Source organism: Mytilus trossulus, chromosome 1 (assembly GCF_036588685.1).
Source record: "Mytilus trossulus isolate FHL-02 chromosome 1, PNRI_Mtr1.1.1.hap1, whole genome shotgun sequence".
In the NCBI taxonomy this organism is placed as follows: domain Eukaryota; kingdom Metazoa; phylum Mollusca; class Bivalvia; order Mytilida; family Mytilidae; genus Mytilus; species Mytilus trossulus.
In genome coordinates, this window is record NC_086373.1 from 63260059 (window position 1) to 63286591 (window position 26533).

General features: G+C 31.2%; 1 protein-coding gene across 1 annotated transcript; it reads left to right on the plus strand.

Annotated features, from left to right (window-relative positions):
- Window positions 1-171: 171 nt before the first annotated feature.
- On the plus strand, window positions 172-25727 carry LOC134681627 (small glutamine-rich tetratricopeptide repeat-containing protein beta-like). The gene is made up of 12 exons (XM_063541282.1): window positions 172-250; window positions 14589-14698; window positions 15182-15300; window positions 15856-15937; window positions 16486-16585; window positions 17936-18040; window positions 18619-18757; window positions 19851-19931; window positions 20620-20657; window positions 21375-21494; window positions 22492-22595; window positions 24324-25727. The coding sequence occupies exons 2-12, from the start codon at window positions 14599-14601 to the stop codon at window positions 24356-24358; spliced, it is 1023 nt and encodes a 340-aa protein (XP_063397352.1). The 5' UTR covers window positions 172-250; window positions 14589-14598; the 3' UTR covers window positions 24359-25727.
- The last annotated feature ends 806 nt before the right edge of the window (window positions 25728-26533 follow it).

The following is a 26533-nucleotide window of genomic DNA, read 5'->3' on the forward strand; positions in this document are numbered from 1 at the left end:
CTTTAATGTCGTAAATGGTATTTTGACGTAATTGTGAATTATCCTGCTTTTATATATGTGGTATGAAATTAAACAATAAAAAAATCAAAATCCTTAAAATGAAACACAAATGCTGCATTTATAAGTTTTATGAAAGAATGTCGTTTTAACGTGTTCTTTTACGGCATTTGTTAAAATTGCTTCCGGCGACGTCGAAAGGCAAGGAACATCGAACTTTTTCATTCTTTGCATTTCACACGGTCAGGAAAAGGTTAATGTCAATTTTAATTGTGTATATTTAAAGTATTATTAGTTGTAGGGGCTTAAAATTTCCGTTTTTTGTCGCCCAAATTCATTAAAACATAAAAAAGACGGGTGTCGTTGAAAATAAGACAAAAAATAAAAATCTGACCAAAATTCTTTCGAGGCGTTTCGTCCACACAACCAGTTCGATCACAGCCCCCACGTTTTAACATGGTTCATTGTTTACTTTTTATAACATGAGGCAGGCATTTTCTGTGATAGGGGACGAAGTTTGTATGCATTTTTTTTTTTGTAACTTCAAAATCCATGTCAGATGATGAAATCTGTTAAAAAAGAACGAAAATTATACCGTAATGTTTCTCATTTTGTTACTGATATTGAGTTCATTAGTCCTTATAGGGCAGGGTTTTATAATTTGTTGGTTTACAGATTTTGTCCATGGAAAAGTCTGGCCTGTCGGTCGGGGATTTTTTTTAGAAAAAACATCTTTCAAGACAGAAAAATACGCAAAATAAATATATATTTCACCTTTTCTAATAAAATGTTTCGGTTATGCTATTGTGTCATCATTTCTTAAATTTTAGTTAGATGAAATATTATTGCTCAGCTGTCATAAACAGCATCATGCCATGACATTGTTTAATAATTTCCCGTAAAAAAGAGTCGGGGTGTGCACGGTCAAAGACGAAATTGAATTGTTATTTCATATACAAGAAAAACAGATTCAGGTAGCTCTTAATCAATTCCAGAAAACTTGGTGAATAATGAACCTCAAGCACCAAAACTGATAATGAAAAAAATTTGTAAAAAGGTCGTACTAAAATAAGTTACAACACACGTATCAAAAACATAATAAACTCGTCCACTGGAAAAAAGAGAATATTGGGTTAATCTGTTGTCATGTATTCCTGTATTTTATCCAAATGGACGATATTTTTTTATTATCCAAGAAAAACAAGAAAATTCCAAATGTCGATTTGTTAATATTCAGTACTTTAAAATAACTAGATGTCTTCCACCTGTCCACATTTTGACAAGTCTATTTCTATGAGATGATCTTACTGACTGATGACAAATAAGGGAAACGAACTAATTGTGTAATACACAGGTTTTGTTCCACTACATTATTTGCGCAAACAACATTTAAGGTCAGTTATAATCGATTTGTCTATTTTTAGAAACGTAAACTGGAAGTTTAATTTTTCACAACAGAAAGTGTTATTAATTTTGTTAGTGCTTAATGCATTTCATTTCATAAAAAGAATACTTAAATTATTTTTCAGGGATAATGCATTTGTTAGGGTCAGCGGTAATAAAAAAGCATGGAAAGTCAATTCTATTTTTATTCTGGAAATCGGCAAAATTGGGTCGGCGGATCCATTAACCATCAAAATCCTGGCCTTAGTACAATAAAAAAATTATGAAGCCATGTACATATAATTTCTAGTCAGGTAACTTCCCCTTTATTGCAATGAGGTGGTCTGTAGCAGAGGTGAATCAAGAGGGGGGGGGGTGGAACCCCCGTTTTTTTGGGACAATCAATGCACTTGAATGGGAACATGTTCATGTAGTTGGGACCCTTTTTGACTTCACAGAAAACACTGTGACACTGCCAGTTGGGACAAAGTCATTTTGTCCATGATTTTTATTTTTTTTATAAAGTGAGGACAATAAATAATTTCTAGAAACAGATGTCCGAGACAAATGGATTTTTTTTTTTAATCATTCATTTATCTCCTTGGATACAACAATATTATTATACAAATCCTTGGATACAAACATGTGTCTCAGTTTATGAATGTGGCAAAGTGATAGGTTTTAGACCAGTTTTAAATTCCTGTTTGTTTTACCTCTCATCATAATTTTCTGTTTTCTGATAAACATTTCAAGGAAATGGTATGCTTATTTTGGGGAAATTTGATAAAAATTTGCTGGAAAACACATGTTTCTAAATAATTTTGCTTTTATATATTTTTATACAACCGCAAAAATTAAATAAAATTATGGTCATACATTGTATATTGGTATCATGTCATCTTCGTATTCCGAAGACTTATTGTTTTGGGATAATAACTTTTGAATAAGTGAAGAGAAATCAATAAAATTTTAATACTATGTTTATAACCACAAAAGGAAGCTTCAGATTGATTTTGGGGGTTATGGTCCCAAAGGTTTAGAAATTAGGGGCCCAAAGGGCCGAAAAACAGCATTTATCTAGTTTCAGGACAAAAAGTTGTGTATTAGTATTTCAATTATCATTTGAATTGTTCTGAAATTGTACCACAATGTTTAATACCATTTATAAGTAACAGGTTGGGATTTATTTAAAGGGGTTTTTAGGCAAATAGTCTAGGAATTAAGGGCCAAAAAGGGACCAAAACAAGCATTTTTCTAGTTTCAAGTCAATAACTTGTTTGTAACTGTATGGATCTCTCTGACATTGTACCACAAGTTTCCATATGATACAGGGAAGGCTTGGATTCAGTTAAGGGTTAATTTTTAGGCAGTTAAGCTGCCTTATGCGAGCACCCTGGATTTGTGTTCTACCCAATAAATGCTGAAATATGTGCCATTGTTATTGTCTAGCTGGATTTTATGTTATTTATAACTTATTGGACAGTATTTTCATACTTTTCATTCTGGATTACAAAAAATATGACCAGAAAAAACTTAAATGATCGTCGATTTTCCCAAAAGTTTTGAAGTTGCACATAGGAAGTAGAGCACACGAGGAATCCTAATGTATTTTATTATCCCCTGAGCTTTTAGCTAAGATGTCAAAGAACAAACGTATAAAATATATAATCACCGAAAATCTCTAAAGACAAGTAGTTTAGATTTCCCAAATTGCAAAACTCGTAGGAATATTGTTTGTCTTTATTACGTAGTCAACTAAAATGTACGTCAGTAGTTTATTAAAATAATTTCAACTGATCACGCTGTTGGCGGCAATTTCGAATTAAAAGACGAAATTTTCGTATCTTTTCAATTTGGACGAAGGGGTTAAAATTAGCGGTGGTCCAAGGTCTGGGACCCTTCCACTTTTGCAGTCGGACTTTCTACTCGGTTACTAGCTACGCCCGACATGCCCAATGGATCATTGAAGAAAATAAAAAAAATAACTTTCCTAACATTTTTACCAAAGTTTCCTAATAAATGATCTCCAACTTATTTTCATCATTACTATTCATGACAGTGATGTTCAATTTGATCAACTGCTAGCTTTATACAGAAAATCGCCGACAAACAATGTGTAAATCCGAGTAAAATCGTATCTCACTATCTGTCAAACAACATTGAAAAAGATGGCTGCCGTTTTTGGCTATAATGTAAAAAAATCCAGACAGGTGAAAAAATACATCTATGCATGGAAAATAAATATAAACACTAAAATTTAAAACCCAAAGATATATATATATTTATGTCATGTATGTAAAAGAAAGAAAAAGCAGAAAAAATTTTGTACACAAATTTTAATGTCAAAATCCAATACAATGTGACAGCTGGGAACAGTTTATATAATAATATATATGTTCCTGGTAACAGTATAAATTTTCTTTATCAGTGGTAAATGTTGGTAATGTTAGATGCTTTTAAAGTTAAACATATTACTGCAATTTCAAGGGGAATTTTTTTCTTCTCAATTTTGATGGGTCAGTTAAAATAGCTGGAAGTTTCTTATATAAGAAAAAAAGATGTGGTATGATTGCCAATAGGACAACTGTCCACAAGAGACCAAAATGACACAGAACTATAGCTCATTGTACAGCCTTCAACAATGAGCAAAGCCCATACCACACAGTCAGCTATAAAAGGCCCTGATAAGACAATGTAAAACAATGTAAAACGAGAAAACTAATAGCCATATTTATATAAGATAGATAACTAAAAACAAATATGTAACACATAAACAAATGTCAACCACTGAATTACAGGCTCCTGACTTGGGACAGGCACAAATATCATACCTGAATGTAAGCAAATCTTATGATCTATAGGTGGAGTCCATTTGGGCCACAATACCCCCTCCTGTTTGATAACTTTGAAACGGATGAGATCCCCACACCTCGACCATAAACATTTATGTATGAGTCTAAATAACTAATCAAATGAAACATAGGGGAAGTCTCTAGGGTCACCCCGCCCACTATAACTTTAGTTTAAGCGAATATAAATGTATGAAATTTTGACACAAGGTTTATGACCACAAAAGAAAGGTTTGGATTGATTTTGGGAGTTTTGGTTTCAACAGTTTAGGAATAAGGGGCCCAAAGAGTCTAAAATTAAACTTTGTTTGCAGGGCCGTCACTACCTATGAGGAAGGGAAGGCGCCTCCCCTGAATTTTCTACACCATTTTTTTTTTAAGTAATAAAACGAAATATTGACAATATGTACACGAATTTATATTATAATCAAAAACAAGTTTACAGTTTTAACAGTGTAATCAAATGTCTGTCATTTTTCTGATTTTTGATAGAAAGTGAACCGTTTCAGTATTTTTTTTTTCGTGTGGCCGTCCGTCTGTTATTCATTATTAAGGGGGTCAGTATTTGTACGAGAACACATATGAAACTTTGCTTTCGATAATCTGAATAAAACTTCACTATTCACATTTATTTGGGGGGCTCAATTAAGCAGAGGAAGTTCCTAAGATTTGTATTGTGAATCTTTTAAGATATCGGAAATTCGTTAACATCTGAATCAGCTGTTGGATCTTTTTTTTAAAGTACGAGAACATTATGGTCAATGTCTTAGTAGGTAAACACTCCCATTCGTTGTAGCAGGGACTTTCTATACTAAGTATATACTAGACTAGTATAGAAAGTCCCTGGTTGTAGTTGTATACATATCTGTTCAGCTTTCAACAACATTAAATTCAAAATCCTCAAAAAAAAATATCTTGCTTTCTATAAAATCTTGCTTTATATGTTTTTTGAACTTAACAGTTTCTAAAAAAAAATATCTTTAAATACAGATAATAATTGTTTGCATGAAAATTGCTCCAAGGATCCAGCAAAATTGATCTTTCTTAGAATAAGGAAATTGAAGGAAAACGGGTAATTTTTAGCCATATCAATTGAGAAAAAAATCCACAGTCACAATGTATTTAATGTTAATAATTATAGGTCAAAGTACGGCCTTCAAGATGGAGCCTTGGCTCATCCCGAACAGCAATCTCAGCTTGTTTTTGCATAAAAGCATAAAAGTTGCTTCCAGGTTCGATCAAAACTAATGTTTCTTAAAGTAAGGAAATCGAAGGGAAGCGGGTCATTTTTAGCCAATGACTGAGAGAAAAAAATCAGCGGGGGGGGGGGGGGGGTCTATGCCCCCAACCCCCTATCTTCGGGGGCCTCAATCGACGGCCCCACATCCCTGCATCCCCTGCATTCGAACCCTTGTTACGGCCCTGGTTTGATTTCATAAAAAAATGAATTATTGGGGTACTTTGATATGCCGAATCTAACTGTGTATGTAGATTCTTATTTTTGGTCCCATTTTCAAATTGGTCGACAATAAAGTCCAAAGGGTCCAATATTAAACTTAGTTCGATTTTAACAAAAATTGAATCCTTGGGGTTCTTTGATATGCTGAATCTAAAAATGTGCTTAAATTTTTTTTATTATTGTCCCGTTTTTCAAGTTGGTCCAAATCAGGGTCCAAAATTTAACTTTGTTTGAATTCATCAGAAATTGAATAATTGGGGTTCTTTGATATGCCAAATCTAACTGTGTATGTAGATTCTTAATTTTTGGTCTCGTTTTCAAATTGGACTACATTTAAGTCCAAAGGGACCATAATTAAACTAAGTTTGATTTTAACAGAAATTGAATTCTAGGGCTTCCTTGGTATGCTGAATCTAAACAAGTAATTAGATTTTTGAAAATGGGCCCAGTTTTCAAGTTGGTCCAAATCAGGATCCAAAATTATTAAATTAAGAAATTTTCAATTGCACAGTATTCAGCAATAGCAATAAATCTTCAATTGCACAGTATTGTGTAATAGCAAGAAATCTTCAATTGTGCATTAGCAAATATTTTCAATTGCACAGTATTGCGCAATAGCAAGAAATATCTAATTGACTCAGAGCTCCAGATAAGAATTCATAAATTGGGGTTTATACCCACCATTTTCTTATATAATTGAGTGATAACGTTTTTTAATTGCATTATCAATTCTAATTCACCCCTCAGGCATTCAGGTTAATATCTAATTGTTTTTTTCACCACCAAGCTCCTAAATGTATTGGGCTTTTTCATCGACACAATATTGAATATTTAGGCAATATCAACCCCAATTTTTGTCCATCTTAAATTAATATGTTTCTGTCTTTGTTTGGGTCTTTTATTTGGTTTAGGGTTATGCATGTTATGGTTAGGGTTATTTGCTAGCAGTTTTATTTGGTTTATTCACTGAGGAGCAATTGTAGGTTTAATTTGTGTCCCGTTTCAAACCTTTTGCCAGTTTTGTATTTTCTCAGGAAAAAGGATATGTGTATTCACATGCACTCGTCTTATAACTTTATATAATAAATTCTAAGACCAGTGCCTGATCAGTGGCTGTGTGCATGGTGTGTGTATTCATTAATTAACCGTAAAATGAATAAAAAATAGTATACATGTATAAACTAATTATACTTGAATGATTTTCTTTTATTCAATTTACATAAATCTGGGTTTAGTTGTCTTTGATTAGAACTTTTGATTTCTGATGCTTTATCGTTTCATAATTGATTGGGCCTTTCACTTATTCCAACTGAATTCGTTTTTGATGAAACGCCGTGTTTATTAGCAATGTTTTCGTTATGGTACGCACACACGCCCGTGCGCTTCCTAAAGACACTGGCTGAGTCTTGTTATCATTATAACTTTCCCTCAGTCTTCCAAAATAAGCCGAAAATATGCTTCTACTCAATATTTTAACCGGACATTCACTTTCGTTTTAATTCGATATATGTTATGAAAAATCCCGAGCAATGCGAAAAAAATATGACTACATGACACACACTAATTGGAAAAACACAGAGAAGTTCTAAATATTTACAAAAACATGTGTACCTATTGAGCAACGGAAACTCAAACAGGGACCCATTTCAGCTACTTGATGCAGGGATCTATTTTTAGAACCACAGGAAATTTCCAATTATAAATATTATAAAAAATAGTTTATGCGACGACTGTAAACAGATAAGGGTAAATAACACAAACGGTAGCCAATAAAAGGGTTGAGAACTCATGGTTTTGGCATATAATTGGGTTTTCCGTAGAATTAATTGGGTTGTTGAACCCTTCAATGGACAATTGCATTGGGTTTTCTATTATTTGTATTGCGTGATCACGCAAATACGCAGCTTATCTGGAGCTCTGAATTGTACAATATTACGCAATAGCAATAATTTTCCATTGGATTTATATTTCTTTGTCCAGAATAGTAGTTGAATCAACTTAAATCATTGTTTTATACAACATACAATGTACATTCACTTTTACTACCAACTGTTAAATTAAAACAATCTTTACCATTCAGTGATAACAAGCACTTTGTTTACATTTTAATATTTTATGATGTATTTCATGTATTTAAATGAGTAGTTATTGTTGCAAACTCCATTAGAAATTTGAATTGAGATCAGTTTTGAAATAAGGGAAAGGGGAATGTGAAAAAAAAATTGGGGGGAGGGGGGGTTCAATTTTTCTCATTTCAGATTTCATAAATAAAAAGAAAATTTCTTCAAACATGTTTTTGAGAGGATTAATAATCAACAGTCAAGTGAATTGCTCAAAGGCAAAACAATTTTTTTAAGTTTATCAGACCACATTCATTCTGTGTCAGAAACTTATGCTGTATCAGCTATTTATAAATCCAGCATGAATGTTGTTTCCATACTTGCCCCAAGGCTTCCAAAACGGTCATATATTCCGGACAATTGTATAATGTCCGGTAAAAGTCCGGCTGGGAAAAGCATGAAACGGTCTTTTACTTTTTAGATATTAAGGCTTTTTCGGTCATTTATACATAATTCACGATCTTTTTGACCCAATATTTTGCCTTTAACAGCCACACATTTCCGGTCATAAAAGTGACATGATGATTAATTACTATCAAAACAACCCCTACTTCAATACTTTCTAATTTTAATCAAGGCTAATTAGTTGTTGGACAGCTGAAATCGGTGAACCCTGAAATCTACCTGTTCAGGTGACAGGTAAACTGTTTTCAGTACCGGACATCATATAAATTGATCGGTCTATTTACAATTATTTTTTAACATTTCAGCGGTTTGTATCTAATTGATTTAGTCAAAAAGATTAAAATTATAAGAAATACATTTATAAACATGATTTGATAAAAAATTTAAAAAGGTTTTAAATGAAAAATCGTCAGAACTACGTAGTATGAACTAGAACACATGTGCGCATGTGCATAGGTGGGAAGTTTAATTATGCATCCTACATTTCTTCAAAAATGCTAAAATTATCATTGAAACCTGTATCTAAAGTTCATTTGAAGTATTTTGTTGAAGAAATAAAGTGGAAAGAGCTTCTTCAATCAGTCGTGCTTTGTAAACATACACGGATTTTACGTATCCGTATATGGTCCATGTTTTACCATTGTCATGTCAACATCCGGTTTAAAAACGAACGTAAAGTTTTTGACAACATCATTTTGCACAAATAAAGAGTATAATGCAGATATGAGCACGCTGATGTGCACACTTTGAATGATGCACTGTCAATTTAACAGTTTACATCAGAACATCAAAGTAAAGTTAATAATGTTTTTCTTAATCTAATGTCAATCATTGGGATGGCCATCTGATTACTATAATTTATTTAAATTGCCTTTTGTGACTTAGTCTTAGGGATTAAAATCGGGATCAGATATAAAAAATCCGGCTGGCTCAAATATTTTTTGGAAGCCCTGACTTGCCCCAACCGTTCAGGGTTCAACCTCTGCAGTCGTATAAAGCTGTGCCCTGGGGAGCATCTGGTTATAATTATGCCTTGGTTTTTAATTAACTGCCTACAGCCTTACAGTGCTTTGATTCTGAATATGTAGGAATAAAGGACCAAAAAGAAGCATTTTTATACGACCGCAAAATTTGAAAAAAATTTCGTCTATATTGCTATCACGTTGGCGTCGTCGTCGTCCGAATACTTTTAGTTTTCGCACTCTAACTTTAGTAAAAGTGAATATTAATCTATAAAATTTTGACACAAGGTTTATGACCACAAAAGGAAGGTTGGTATTGATTTTGGGAGTTTTGGTCCCAACATTTTAGGAATTAGGGGCCAAAAAGGGCCCAAATAAGCATTTTCTTGGTTTTCCCACTATAACTTTAGTTTAAGTTAATAGAAATCTATGAAATTTTGACACAAGGTTTATGACCACAAAAGAAAGGTTGGGATTGATTTTGGGAGTTTTGGTTTCAACAGTTTAGGAATTAGGGGCCACAAAAGGGCCCAAATAAGCATTATTCTTGGTTTTCGCACAATAACTTTAGTTTAAGTAAATAGAAAATAATGAAATTTAAACACAATGTTTATGACCATAAAAGGAAGGTTTGTATTGATTTTGGGAGTTAAGGTCCCAACAGTTTAGGAATTAGGGGCCAAAAAGTGACCCAAATAAGCATTTTTCTTGATTTTCGCACCAAACCTTTAGTATATTAAGTTAATAGAAATCTTTGAAATTTAAACACAAGGTTTATGACCATATAAAAAGGAAGGCTGGTATTGATTTTTGGAGTTTTGGTCCCAACAGTTTAGGAATAAGGGGCCCAAAGGGTCCAAAATTAAACTTTGTTTGATTTCATCAAAATTGAGTAATTGGGGTTCTTTGATATGCCGAATCTAACTGTGTATGTAGATTTTTATTTTTTGGTCCCGTTTTCAAATTGGTCTACATTAAGGTCCAAAGGGTCCAAAATTAAACTTCGTTTGATTTTGACAAAAAATTAATCGGTTGGGTTCTTTGATATGCTGAATCTAAAAATGTACTTAGAATCTTGATTATTGGCCCAGTTTTCAAGTTAGTCCAAATAGGGGTCCAAAATTAAACTTTGTTTGATTTCATCAAAAATTGAATAAATGAGGTTCTTTGATATGCCAAATCTAACTGTGTATGTAGATTCCTCATTTTTGGTCTTGTTTTCAAATTGGTCTACATTAAAGTCCAAAGGGTCCAAAATTAAACTTAGTTTGATTTTAACAGAAATTGAAATCTTGGGGTTTTTTGATATGCTGAATCCAAACATGTACTTAAATTTTTGATTATGGGCCCAGTTATCAAGTTGGTCCAAATCAGGATCTAAAATTATTATATTAAGTATTGTGCAATAGCAAGTCTTTTCAATTGCACAGTATTGCACAATGGCAAGAAATATCTTATTGCACAATATTGTGAAATAGCAATTTTTTTTTTAATTAGAGTTATCTTTCTTTGTCCAGAATAGTAAGCAAGAAATATCTAATTACAATTATAAGAATTTTTTTTATTTGGAGTTATCTTTCTTTGTCCAGAATCAACTTAAATCTTTGTTATATACAATATACAATGTATATTCACTTTTTACTACCAACTGATAAATTGTAAAATAATCTTTACCATTCAGTGATAACAAGCAGTTTTTTTACATCTTAATATTTTATGATGTATTTAAATGAGTAGTTATTGTTGCAAACTCCATGAGAAATTTTAATTGAGATTAGTTTTGAAATAAGGGAAAGGGGATGTGATTAAAAAAATTGGGTTCAATTTTCTCATTTGAAATTTCATAAATAAAAAGAAAATTTCTTCAAACATTTTTTTGAGAGGATTAATATTCAACAGCATAGTGAATTGCTCAAAGAGAAAACAAAAAAATTAAGTTCATTAGAACACATTCATTCTGTGTCAGAAACCTATGCTGTGTCAACTATTTAATCACAATCCAAATTTAGAGCTGAATCCAGCTTGAATGTTGTGTCCATACTTGCCCCAACCGTTCAGGGTTCAACATCTGCGGTCGTATAAAGCTACGCCCTGCGGAGCATCTGGTTCTAGTTTACAGACAACAACTTGTGTTTTAGTGCATGGATCTCTACAATTTATTTACTGGAAGGTTCAATACCACTTAAGGAAAGTGTGGATTGATTTTGGGGGTTATTGTCCCAAGAGTTTAGGAATTAGGGGGCCAAAAAGGGGGTCCAACATAATAATTTTTGTAGTTTTCAAACAATATTTTATGTTTATGTGTATGAATCTCTCTGAAATTAAACCACAAGTTTCCATACCATGAAGGGATGGTTAGTATTGATTGTGGGGGGTTATGGCTCAAAATGTTACAGAATAAGGGGCAAAAAAGGGGATAACTAGGTATTTCTGGTAAATGGACAATTAAGACAATTTAAAAATTAAAGCAGGGTAAGTAAGGTAATTCTAAAACATTTAACATACAACATTGGGTATGTTCTAATTTACTTCTTTTTCACTTTTTATACGACCGCAAATTTTGAAAAAATTTTCGTCTTATATTGCTATCACGTTGGCGTCGTCGTCGTCGTCGTCGTCGTCCGAATACTTTTAGTTTTCGCACTCTAACTTTAGTAAAAGTGAATAGAAATCTATGAAATTTTAACACAAGGTTTATGACCATAAAAGGAAGGCTGGTATTGATTTTGGGAGTTTTGGTCCCAACATTTTAGGAATTAGGGGCCAAAAAGGGCCCAAATAAGCATTTTCTTGGTTTTCGCACTATAACTTTAGTTTAAGTTAATAGAAATCTATGAAATTTTGACACAAGGTTTATGACCACAAAAGAAAGGTTGGGATTGATTTTGGGAGTTTTGGTTTCAACAGTTTAGGAATTAGGGGCCAAAAAAGGGCCCAAATAAGCATTATTCTTGGTTTTCGCACATTAACTTTAGTTAAAGTAAATATAAATCAATGAAATTTAAACACAATGTTTATGACCACAAAAGGAAGGTTGGTATTGATTTTGGGAGTTTCAGTCCCAACAGTTTAGGAATTAGGGGCCAAAAAGGGACCCAAATAAGCATTTTTCTTGGTTTTCGCACCATAGCGTTAGTATAAGTAAATAGAAATCTATGAAATTTAAACACAAGGTTTATGACTATAAAAGGAAGGTTGGTATTGATTTTGGGAGTTTTGGTCCCAACAGTTAAGGAAAAAGGGGCCCAAAGGGTCCAAAATAAAACTTTGTTTGATTTCATCAAAATTGAATAATTGAGGTTCTTTAATATGCCGAATCTAACTGTGTATGTAGATTCTTAATTTTTGGTCCCGTTTTCAAATTGGTCTACATTAAGGTCCAAAGGGTCCAAAATTAAACTTAGTTTGATTTTAACAAAAATTGAAACCTTGGGGTTCTTTGATATGCTGAATCTAAAAATGTACTTAGATTTTTGATTATGGGCCCAGTTTTCAAGTTGGTCCAAATCAGGATCTAAAATTATTATATTAAGTATTGTGCAATAGATAGTCTTTTCAATTGCACAGTATTGTGCAATGGCAAGAAATATCTAATTTCACAATATTGTGAAATACCAATTTTTTTTTTAATTAAGAGTTATCTTTCTTTGTCCAGTATAGTAAGCAAGAAATATCTGCAAGAATTTTTTTAATTGGAGTTATCTTTCTTTGTCCAGAATCAACTTAAATCTTTGTTATATACAATATACAATATATATTCACTTTTTACTACCAACTGATAAATTTAAATAATATTTACCATTCAGTGATAACAAGCAGTTTTTTTTACATCTTAATATTTTATGATGTATTTAAATGAGTAGTAATTGTTGCAAACTCCATTAGAATATTTTAATTGAAATTAGTTTTTGAATAAGGGAAAGGGGGATGTGAATAAAAAAATGGGGTCAATTTTTCTCATTTGAAATTTCATAAATAAAAAGAAAATTTCTTCAAACATTTTTTTGAGAGGATTAATATTCAACAGCATAGTGAATTGCTCTAAGAGAAAACAAAAATTTTAAGTTCATTTGAATACATTAATTCTGTGTCAGAAACCTATGCTGTGTCAACTATTTAATCACAATCCAAATTTAGAGCGGAATCCAGCTTGAATGTTGTGTCCATACTTGCCCCAACCGTTCAGGGTTCAACCTCTGCGGTCGTATAAAGCTACGCCCTGCGGAGCATCTGGTTGTATATTATGTATATAGAAATATCAAGTTTTGGACTAATTGCAAAAAAGGGGTTGGTAGACTAGTTTTCATTTTTTTCTTCTTCAAATTTCTCAATTCCAAATTTTTGAAAAGTTTAAAGAAGAAATCTTTAATTGCACAATATTGTTCAATACATTGTAGATTTGTAAGATCTTGACTTTTGCTTTGTGTTTGAAACTCATATTATGTCAAAATTTAATCGCAATCCAAATTCAGAGGTGTATCAAGCTTGAATGTTGTGTCAATACTTGCCCCAACTGTTCAGGGATTGACTTCTGTGGTCGTTTAAAGCTGCGCCCTACAGAGCACCTGGTTTTTAATAAGAAGATAAGATTCATGTTTGTTTAAATTGTCATCATACATTTTGTCATAATATGGGTAATCTCATTCAAATTTGAAGGAAATCATATGCTTCTTTTTGATATAATTATATTCAAATTTGAAAGAAATGATAAGCTGCTAAAATTTATGATATTTTACGAAAAACCCTGAAAAACAATTCTAAAATCGTATAGAAGATTTCCTCCTTTTAATAAAAATCCAAAAGAGGAAAAAAGGTTTCCTTCTTTTATTCAGCATCAATCTAATTCAACCCATTTATACTTCCTTGAGGATATTAAATATGATGGGTTTTTGAAATGTTTCTGAATGTCGTTAATGTAAAGAAAAAAGATAAAATTGTGGAAAAGTCTGAATGAAGTTGTTTCTATTTTGTAAATGTAAATCCAAAGATAAAATTGTGGAAAAAAACATGGTTTTTAAAATTGAATAATTAGTCTCAAGCTGTTTGGCTTCATTTATATTTTCAGTAGCCTATGGTTTTTATTCACATTTAATTAGCATTGAATACATTATTACAATGTACTAAGCTTTTGATTGGAACTTTCAGTATAGATATTGCTATTTTACCTCTATGATTTTTTTAATGACGAGTATTTGACAGTTTAACTTCCTACTCCTATTGCCCAGTATTACCCACTAAAACCCAGTAAAACCAGGGTTTTCCCAGTATTTCCCACTGGGCTGTGCAATACTCATAAAACCCGGGCTTTTGCCAACCCTGTCCTATGGTCATATTACATGTACATTATTCAAGAGAGTAAACAGAAACAAGACTGTTGAGTACAATAATGTAATGTTGTAATTTCTATTTTTAGAAAAAGTGATATGGCGGATGTTAATAGATTGGTGTTCTCTATAATACGTTTTCTAGAGGATCAGAAAACAGCTGCAAATCTTAGTGATGAAGGAGTAGAAGGATTAGAAGGTCAGTTTATTTCTCCAAAAACTATCATTAGAATATGGCCATTATTATTAATATTAATGGAAAGAAATGTGAGGTAAACTACGACCACACAGCTACCTTACAACACAAAACAAAAAGTAAAATACATTTTAAGGTCATATATACATTCAGTGTCTTCCAGAGTATGGTTTAAAAGAATGTTCACAGTTACCATGGTTACTTATATAAACAAGTTTAAGTTGATATATACATTCTATCCTACATTACCTCTGAGTAGATTTCATGCAGCAAGGTTATTTTACTATAAGAGATATTTTATGCAAAATATATAATATGTGTTTCCCAGTTTTGAATCGAAAAAAAAATGCCTTTCTGGTCAAAATTAATTGTTTTATACATTTTTATAAACTATTCCCATTTTTTTCATACATGATGATGTAGAACATTGTCATGAAATTATTCTTAACTGATAAATTGAATTCATTAATTCATCAATTATTGCAGTTGCTATTCAGTGTTTAGAGTCTACATATTCTGTCAGCACACAAGATCCACAACAGGTGAAGAAGCTGTCTGTACCTAAAAATCTACTCGACATCTTTAATTCACAATTATCTAGTGAGGTACGAATATATGAAGAAAAAAAATCTGTGTTTTATAGTTTTATATGGATCTTTTGGTTCCTCATTTGTGCTGACCATGGTATAATATTGACCAATTTACAGTTATTTTAAATATTTTGAAATGAATATAAGTAAAATATATTCCTGTTTGCCAATACTTTGATTTTTTAAACTTCTAAATGTTCTAGATGTCTTATATTTTACAATATTTATATAGCGCATTATCTAATTAAAAATTACTCTAAGCGCTTAACATAAAACAATCAATGCAGTTAAATTTTTTTTTTTTTAAATGACACAGGGTGGTATGCTTAGCATTGCATCTGTTATTACTGTATAATAAGTTTTCGGGTCACTACATAATAGGAAAAAAGAGGTTTACATTTCTATTTTCAAATTTTATAATAAAATTAAATAATGACTTAACTTTATAGATAAAATGTGGAAGCTTGTTGGAACTCAACAGTTCAGAAAATGAGAGCTCATTGACTCTTAGTTAGAACTTTCTGATAGTTAGAATAATGATTCGGAAAATGTTTATTATTTTTTTTGCAGCCAGAAGCAGAGTTTGATTCTTTGTCAATACATGAACCAACACCAGAAGAGAAAGAAGAGGCAGAGTGTTTGAAAAATAAAGGTATTTAATTTCTATTTTTGTTTCAAAATGTTGTTATTCATTACATGAAGCTGTGGAAAAATTATATAAGAACCCTTATTGGGGTCACATGAATTGTTTTCTAGCTACAAATAAAACAGGATAGCCACCAACACATTCCTTTATAGATAATTTCATCATCAGAGTTATCTCCCCTTATAATGCAAAGTGATAAAAAAATTGAATCAAGCTTGAAATATTCTCTTGTTTAAAAAAAAAAGTCTTAAAAATAAGATCAAACACATCATTTGTTTTTATAAAGATGAAAAGTCTCAGACATAAATTGCATTTCTTTCTCAAAATTTGAGTATTTAAAAGCAATTGTATCATCATTATTTGGTGTATTCAATTCTGTATTAACCAAATGTTTTAGATATCAACAAGAATATGACATTATCAGGGCAAAAGTAGGTCACTATTAACAAAAAAGTCATCATATTGCAATGTTTATATGAAGTATAATCATAATTAATTATGTTGTATAGAATTTTCTCAGGTGTAATATAAAGTTCTTTTTTTTTCTTCTTCAGGAAATGAGTTCATGAAGGCAGAGAAATTTTCAGATGCTTTGGAATGTTATACTCAAGCTTTGAAATTAGATAGTCATAATTCAGTATTTTTCTGTAATAGGTAAACTATTATTTGTTATACATGTAAATCATTTTAAGACAAATTTCAAGATAAAATAACAAACTAAAGTCCATTGATTTAGCCCCATAAGAGGGCTTGTTACCTGAATATCATTCTAAATAAAAAGTACCTGAAAAATAATCTTAGTTCACCAAGCAAATCAGTCACGTCTCAGTCATTACAGCTGAAAGGACATTCTGGGTTAGCTGCTCTTTACCCACTATCTACGATGTAATTTTACTGATAGATGGATCAACGACTTACTACTTTTGATGGCAGAAACCAATCCAACGCTGTACAGTCTACATTGTTATCTATGTAATTGTGTTATGCTGACTAATATCCGAGGGCCTGTATCCTAGGTGTTAGATAATGGACTGTCATTTTACTGTGTCACGACATTGGTCCTGATAATGCTTCCTGTCATTGTTATTACTATGTTCAAGTCTCATTGAAACAGTTCTCCATCAAAGTGGTGAGCGGACTGCACAGCTGACCAACCTGGCCCTGAAAGCAGTTGTTGTGAAGAAAGTAGAAGATATTCAACAAACAAAAAGATCATACCAAAACCAAAATGGCAGCCGTCCTTATCATATTCCAGCATTTTGATATATGTCACAAAATTATTTCAACATTCACCAAAGACTTCAGGCACTGTGCTGACCCTCTGAGGGCTTAACAGTCAGTCAATGTTGTTAAAAAATCAACTTGATAGATAGAAGCAAACAAGCACACACAACTTTAGATTTATGTTCTTGCAGTACACAATCAATTAGTTCAGATCAAATACGTAATGTTTGATCTCAAAACTTGTTTATCAGAAAAGAAAGGATTTTTGATCGATTTTTAAAATACTAAAACATAAATGATACTTTCTGATATTCATTAATAATCATCTCATGTGTCTATGAATAACCAATAATATAAAAATGGTGAGGTATCCATAAATATTTATGATTTGTTGCACAATAACCTTATGCTAACAAACATAAAATCACATGTCAAGTCAATTTAAAATTGTTTTGTCTTTGAATTGAATGGAAGTAACTCCATGTAAATATTATATATAAATATATATATGCATGTCTATATTTCTTTACAAAAAAATATGATAGATAACTATTAATGTTGCTATTAAAATTTAAAAATATACATTGTAGTTTGTTGTAAACAATATGAAATTATCTCCCTTTGAACAGACAATTGAAAATACAGAAATGTACCATAAATGAATCTTCTTTATGCAACACTTGTAATTTGTAAAATGACAGTACATTTTATCATAATTATTAATTACTATTTGCTGCTAATGACAGTACATTTATCAAAATTATTAATTACTATTTGCAGAGCAGCAGCATATAGTAAATTGAACAAACATGTAAAAGCTATAGAAGATTGTGAAAAGGCATTAACAATAGATCCACAGTATAGCAAGGCATACGGTAGGATGGGGTAGGTATTGAAATGGTAGAATTCAGTTATTTACTTATTTGAGTCTTATCCATTTGGTTTTGCCTGGTGATTGAAACAAGTCGATTTAAAGTTGATTTATAGTGTATCACTGAAAAATTTAAGTGGAAAGTTTTTATTTTGATATCGTTCAGATGCATACTTATATTTGAAGATTGTTTGCTTATTTCTGGATGTCTATTTGTTTTTATGGGTTGTTCTATTGCTATCTATTTAGGGGACTCCATATCTCGATTTCTGAATATAAAGTATAGCTTGTTCATGGACTTGGTATTTAAGATACTGATGAGGTTAAGATTGGGAAACAGGACTTGGACTAAACATATAAAATCTGTCACAACTCAGAATGACCAATGATAAATGAAGACAGCATTCAAGCAATACATACAACACATAATTTATTTTAAGTACATTAAATTCATATTCTTAACATGCAGTTATTTTAATCATATTTAGTCTTTTTCAAGTGAATTATAATTTATGGTATTGTTAAGGAAATGAAGGAACAGGTGAAATCTATTCTTTAATTTTAACAAAGATGTTTGATTTATAATTTTCAGTATAGCATACACAGCATTAAATGACCATGAAAGTGCACTAGAATGTTACAGAAAAGCTTTAGAATTAGATCCTACTAACCAGTCATATCAAAATAATTTAGAAATAGCAGAACAAAAATTAAAAGAAGAAGCTGCTAAGGTAATTATTTCTGTTCTAATGCACAAATCTTTAAAAGTGACTTTAATAGTATTGATGTTTACCATTCAAATATATGAATACTGTGGATTCATTATTTTTCGTTGGATACTAATTTTTGTGGATTTCGTGGGTACAGGTGTACCCCGTATTAAAATGATCAACGAATTACAAATTTTCCATAGACTTGCATGTATACTTTGGCAGAACCACGAAATTAAATGTCCATAAAGTCAAAGTTTTGTTCAATCCACGAAAAATTGGTACCCACGAAAATAAATGAATCCACTGTATATGATATATAAAAAATGCATCCCATTATTTCTCACTGTCTACTACTAGATTACATGAATTGAAAATATTTCAAAAAGTTCTTGTCGGTAACAATTGTTAAACTTTAAATAAGTCCAGATTTAGAAGTACTTGGAAAATGATGATATCACTTATATATAAAAAGTAAACTCACAAAAATACTGAACTTAGAGGAAAATCAATTCAGAAAGTCCATAATCACATGTCAAAATCAAATAACAAAACGCATTAAAAACGAATGGACAAGAACTGTCATATTCCTGACTTGGTACAGGCATTTTCAAATGTAGGAAATGGTGGATTGAACCTGGTTCTATAGCGCTAACCCTCTCACTTAAATGACAGTCTCATCAAATTCATCAAAAAATATAGAAGTAAGAAGATGTGGTATGATTGCCAGTGAGCTAACTATCCACCTAAGTTCAAATGAAGTAGATGGAAAGTCTTATAGCCAACCGCACGGCCTTCAATAATGAAAAAAAATAAAAAATGTATGGTTAGCTATAATTTGTCCTGACATGGAAAATATGAAACAATTCAAATGAGAAAACTACTTGCCTGACTTATAACAAAACAATATTAAAAAAAATATTTTGACAGACATGAACCAACAACAACCATGAACTCCTGATTTTGGACAGGCACATAAAGAATGTGGCGGGGTTAAACCTGATTGTAAGCACTCAACCCTCCCCAACCCTAATTTATATGAAGGTCACAACTTTTCTATCACAATATATATAATATCCCTTTGTAACATTTTTGTTTTGTTTATAAATTGCAGGCAGGCTTTGGTTTAGGATCCGGAGGTGGTATGCCTATGGATTTTAGTCAGATATTAAATAACCCACATGTTATGGATATGGTGAGTTTTTATATAAATTTTTAAATGGTTAAAAGATGTTATAAATGTTGGATGTAATTTTAGAAATTACTACCTGATTTAATAAATACTTATATTAAACAACAGACCAACATTTAAGGTATTTTAAGAATTTGCTATTTCATGAGAATAAAAGGAGACTTGGGGTTTATCTTCAAGGAGGGGCAACCATAAGACAGAAAGAGACTATCTATAGATAAAGGTGAGGGGGGATAGGACCTTTATCGGGACTCGGGATCAGGTGTTTTTAATTTTAAGTTCGGGATTGATCCTTTCGAAATCCGGGAATTCTTTTTTTGAATTTGGGACCTCAGGATTTCGGGATTTCGTGTTTTTAAGCTTGGTTTTTTCGGAACCAGGACCCCTCCTACCCTTCCTCAAAGGTGTATCCTTAAAAATAGACAAGTATCTATACCATATGTCAAATCTAAATATGTGTAGAAAAGTTGTAAATGAATTTAATAGTGACTATTGAAGATCCACCATTAACAAAATCATATTCCAAAATGAACGAAAATAAAGATTACTTTTGATAGAACATTATAGACAACATCTTCTTTTAAAATAATGATAAATACACAACATCTTCTTTTAAAATAATGATAAATACACTAATTTTGAAAGGAACACATTTAAGAAAAATAGTTAACAATGAATTATTTTTTTACAGGCAACACAAATGATGGGTAATCCACAAATGCAGCAAATGTAAGAACTTTTTATACAGTTTTATTTATATTCATAACATTGTTCATTTCTTGTTTAGACAAATGTTGGATACATCAGTATTCTTTGTAAAAAAATAAACGAAAGTGCATGTAATAATATTGTGAAGATTATGGTGGTTTCTTGAATATTCTCAAGATTGAAGAATTGTTTGATTCTACCTAAATTAAGGAAACCTAATTAAGGAATGACTGTAATATTTTTCTGTCTATGAAGAAATAACATAAAAAATGTGGTGCACTCTGAATAACCTGCAGAGCGGGTTATTTAAAGTGTGCACCAAATCTTTTATTGTTATTTCGAATAGGCAGAATAAATATTAATGTCATTTCTTATAATTTCTTAAATTCTTAAATTCATTTTAAACCGGAGTAAATCATGAAAAAACGTTGAGCCTGGACGGCGAAAGCGAGAAAGGCAATCTAGTGGAGATGATCAATGATAATCTGTTTATCGCTATTTTACCTAAGTAAATTGTCAATTTCGTTAGCAATGCTTTGTGTCTAATTAGTTTCTAGCGATAATTTTCCATCTCAAGTGAGTAGCATGATATGAAAAATTATCACAAAAAAAGATCAAAGGAAAATTGCCCAAAATAGCGATAAAGGTCTTTATAGTACCTTTGTATATGTTTCTTGTAAATAAGTAGTTATCCTGTTACATATGTGAACAGTAGATAATAAACTTGATATATTACAGGATGTCAAACATGATGTCAGGGTTTGGTGGAGCACCTGGGGCAGGAGGAGGTAATCCAGAGGAAGCAGTAGAAGGGGGTGCACCAGGAGTACCGGGAGGAATCGGTAATATATTACAAATGTAAGTTTTTAAAAAAACTCTTCACTCTAAACCTCTGTATTACATGCTTGTGAGTGTTTATTTCACATGAACAATTTTGTTAGTACTTAATGTTGACCTGAAGTTCTGACAGAAGACAGAAATATCACTCGTGTTATGTTATAAAAATTGGAAGAAATATAAGTGGTTATAAAAAAGAACTAAGGATTTTTCTCAGACAAATAAATTTACCACTTTAGGACTAATTTGTATTCAAATAGACAATAATATCATCCCTGTAAGCTTTAAGAGGGTAATGATAAAACAACAACAACCAGTGAGGCAGCAACCCAGTGACACAAACAACCAAGATATGTTAAGGACAACATATATATAGATTCCACAACTGCAACAAGTGTGTTACGATATTTTTCCACTCAAGACAGTTAAATTTTAATATTTAAAGCGCGAGGCTTTGAAGAGCTTTTTAAATAGTTAAAATTTAACTGTCGAGAGTGGACAAATATCATAATACACGAGTTATAGTGGTGGAATCTGTTTCTCTAATGATTTTTATCCTTCTTTTTAAAGATTTGAAGAAAGTTGTGTACTTTTTATGTGAGGTCATCAGGCATGGTCACCTTTTTTCATGTCGTCATAATAGAAAAATTCAGAAGAATCGAAGAAAATTTAACGTCACAATAAAATTTCAACCAATTATTTGCTGAGAACAAATTTTTCATTAGAGATTAGAAATATTTTTCTCACACCGGCCAGGAAATGTGAAAATAGCATGAAAATTAGAGAAAGTGAGATTAAGTTGGATTGGTTTAATAACAGAACATAATAATGGTTTATAAAATCTGAAAAGATCAACAAAATAAATAAGGAAAACTAAAACTTTGGAAATCGAGTGATCCATGTGATTTGTCAACTTTTAAAAATAAATTTACAGCAATTTATTAGGCAAAGAAGAATGTCTGACAATTTATTAACATTTATAAATTTCATCTTAACATTTTAATAATGGTTGTTTCAGTGGCCAGCAAATGGCTTCACAGATGCAAGAAAGTAATCCTGAGCTTGTAGCACAATTACGACAACAGATGGGTAGACCACCAAATAATCCAGATGGAAGTAACGGTAAGCACTACATTGATTTTACAGGCCCATAGCCAGAAATTTCCAAAGGGACTCACAAACTCGACTTTAACAGTCACAATTCGAACAGAACTTTGACTTTAACAGTGCTTATTTGTTTTCAAGGGGGGTTAGGGTATGGTTTTATATACTACATCTAGCAGATGAAATATGCAAATAACTATATGATGATAAAATAGAATCATTAGTCCTTTTACCTCACTGTTAGATGAAATGATTGATTGGTTAAAATTAAAATTAAAATGATATTGATATGTGAATACAAAACTGGTCTAAATTAATTAATGTGATTTTACTACTGTAAATTCAGAAATTAATGCGAGGTTTTTATTATTGCGAAAAATGCGACTGAGTTGTAAACGCAATAATTTAAACTCGCATTTTAAAATATTTTATATGAATTTAACAGGATTTTTCTCAAAATCGTAAAAATTAAAATCGCATTTAAGTCTAAAATAACAAAATCGCAATAATAAATTCACGCAATAATTTCTGAATTTACAGTATGTCAATTTAGATAAGCAATATTTTAAAAATAATAATGCCGACCCTAAAAAACACCTTGTTGCAATTAAAAAACAGGAAACAGAATTCCGAAAATGAGCAATAAAGATGTTTAATTTGTCAAGGAAATTGAAAAAAGTCAAAATTAATAGGATCTCATTGAGAGCTATTCCATTTAAAACATAACACACATTTTAGAAAGTTTCACCGGATCATTCTTTTTGCTACTTTTGAAAACTCTTTATTTGACCGCAACAAAAACTACCTCATTTTTGTCAACTTTTGGATTCAGTTTCACCACAGATTTTTATATAAAGATTGTATATCACTTTAATGTTAGATTACTTCCAAAATTGTTTACTTTCCATGGGTATAAATCATATTCATAATTGTTCATAAACATAATCATATTTCACTATAAAACAGACAAGCCAATTCTATCTGTCTTTATATCACAAGATATTAAAATTTTCTGTAGCCGAAGGGCCATGTAGTGTTATTATGTCCATATGTATGTACATCTCAAAACTAGTTTCCATTCTCTAACTTAAGTTTGCCTCAACCAAACTTTTATTAATATTGACTCTGTTCAATTGAAACAAGGAAAAGGGACATATCTCTTTGAATTAATCACGTTTTTTTATTTTGAAGATTTTGTTAATATTCGTGGATTGTGTGATAACTGCACTTCACAACTACATTAATAATATTCTTGAGTAAAGGTTCTTCTTTCTTTGGTATTTGTATGCAAACATATAAATATAGATTCCACAACTGCAACAAGTGTGTTACTATATTTCTCCACTCCAGACAGTTAAATTTTAATATTTAAAGCGTGAGGTTTTGCTAAGCTTTCTAAATAGTTAAAAATTTTACTGTCGCAAGCGGAGAATTATCATAATACACAACTTTTAGTGGTGGAATCTGTTTCTCTAATGATTTTTATCCTTCTTTTTCAAAGATTTGAAGAAAGTTGTGTACTTTTTATGTGATGTCATCAGGCATGGTCGCCTTTTTTTATGACGTCACAATAGGAAAATTCAGAAGAAACAAAGAAAATTTAACATCACAATAATATTTCGACCAATCATTTGCTGAGAACAAATTTTTCACTAGAGATTAGAAATACAATTTTCTCACACCAGTCAGGAAATGTGAAAATAGCATGAAAATTAGAGAAGATTCATTTTAAATTGTTTGTTGTAGATGCTGACAGCAACCCTGGTTCCCAACAACAATGATGTGATTAACTGTTAATTGATGTTTATTTTGTCGTGATGGAATCTGTAGACTGATAAAAGACGTGAAGGAAGGAAGAAATTTGTATAAAATCGATCATTCAACTCTGGGAACCAGAAATTTTGTCTTTGTATCTGCCTACACGAATATATAATGACATTAATTTTTTTAACCACTATGTATGTTAATTTTTTTTTTTGGCATTCAGATAAATTATGAAAAAATTATGTATGGAAAGCTAAGATATAAAAATCAGCTCTTGAACAAATTTCATAAAACATTATGGTTATACTTTAGATTGTTTTTTAAAAATAGTGTTCGTATCAGCTGAGAATCATAATGTTAAAAAAAGAGAAATAACAACTTCTCTCTTATTTAAGAAAATGGTTACCAGTTTAATATCAAGTGTATATTCTTGCGTCATTTGAATATTACAAATAAATTACAATTGTATGTGAGAAGCTCAATGAATTTAGATTTGCCTGTTTGATAATTAAGTGATCCAAATTGAATGATATTTAAACAACCATCTGCAGATTACTCCAAATTAGCAGCCTCATATGGTTTGAAAAGGAAGGCAACAGAACCAGTTTTCACAAGTAGCTGTCATAATAACCTTAGCATTTCATGAATACAAAGTTCACTTTAAAAAGCAGAGAATTTATTGAGTCTTTAACACACACTGATGTAATTTAGCTGTAAAATTGTATAATGATCAGGACTGATACGTGAATTGGTAATTAGTACATACAGTTTCATAGATGAATATTTGTATTCAGTGTTAAATATATTTATTAATGAGTTGTTTATTTTATTTGTATATTAAATTCATATTTATCATTTATAGTTCTACTCATTACTTTAGGATGAAGTTCTGCATACAGATATGCAAATGTATATTCGGATACTTCTTGAGCTTTGATTGACTTTCATTACAAAAGAATAATGTCTTTTAGATTAAAAATAGGCTGGGAACTTTTAAAGCAACAAGATTGTTCACGTCTATGATGTTATATTTCATTAATATAATGTTGGAACTAAGTTTCTTTTAAATTCTATCTTTCACCATTTAATTAAAAGATGACAAAGTGGTTGATTTCATGATTTTATTTCAATGTTTTTATGATGAAACTTCTGTTTACCTTCATAAATATTTATTACAACAGTATGTTAAGATTTAAACTTAAATTATATTGTTATTACATAGCCTGCAGTTACATGGAGAATGAGACCAATTTGTCTTGCCAATATAGTATACATTTATGCCATTTATGTCAAGTACTATATGGAAATGTTAATTAAAAAAGTAATTATCATAAAATCAATGCTTTCTTGTTGAATCAGATAGAAATAAAAGATTTCATTGTCAAACATTTTTGTTCTGCTCAAAGTTTCCATTCCTTCTTCATTCACAGTCAAATGCATTGCAATGCTGAGATATTGCTAGACTATTATATTAAGTTCATCCAACATAGTAAGTTCGGAAAATTTGGGATGGCAAATATCTGTCGTTATGACTTGAAACCATACCGTAGCTAGGGGGTTTGTCCAAACCCCTCTTGAAAACAAATAAGCACTGTTAAAGTCAATGTTCTGTTCAAATTGTGACTGTTAAAGTTGAGTTTGTGAGCCCTTGGAAAATCCTGGCTACGGGCCTTGAAACCATGCTTCATTCACTTTATGGCAACACCACCTGCACCCTAGATCACTCGCCCTATGAGGCTAAACAAAATGTAGCTTTGGTTGGGCTACATATAGATATAAAATAGGTATAGAACATTTGTGAATTACATGTATATTAATTGAACTGATTAAAAAGCAAACATTTAAGTATTTATAAATTAATCTTTCATAATTTATTTATGAATGAGGACTTTTCTGAAATTAGAAATAAAAGGAGGCATTTATTAAATGGATATTATTTTTAACTGGCTGTTCCTGTTGTAACACCTCTAGTGATAAATGTCCGTCCACATTATTAATAAATGTTGTCACATTACTGATTTTGGCAAGTCCTTAATCTAACTAATACAAATATTTAACACTTTAGTTGATGTTGATGTTAAAAATTTAGAATCCCCCATTTGCTTTGTCCTTCCCTCTTAAATTTATTTTTGCACACATTTTGTCAATTATTTTCGATAATACAAGAAAGCCCAAGAAAAGGTGTGGAAATT

Coding starts and splice junctions, on each gene's coding strand:
- LOC134681627 (XM_063541282.1), top strand. CDS start 14,599: ATGGCGGATGTTAATAGATTGGTGTTCTCTATAATACGTTTTCTAGAG. Junction 14,699..15,181: donor AGGAGTAGAAGGATTAGAAG/GTCAGTTTATTT, acceptor CAATTATTGCAG/TTGCTATTCAGTGTTTAGAG. Junction 20,658..21,374: donor AATCCACAAATGCAGCAAAT/GTAAGAACTTTT, acceptor GATATATTACAG/GATGTCAAACATGATGTCAG.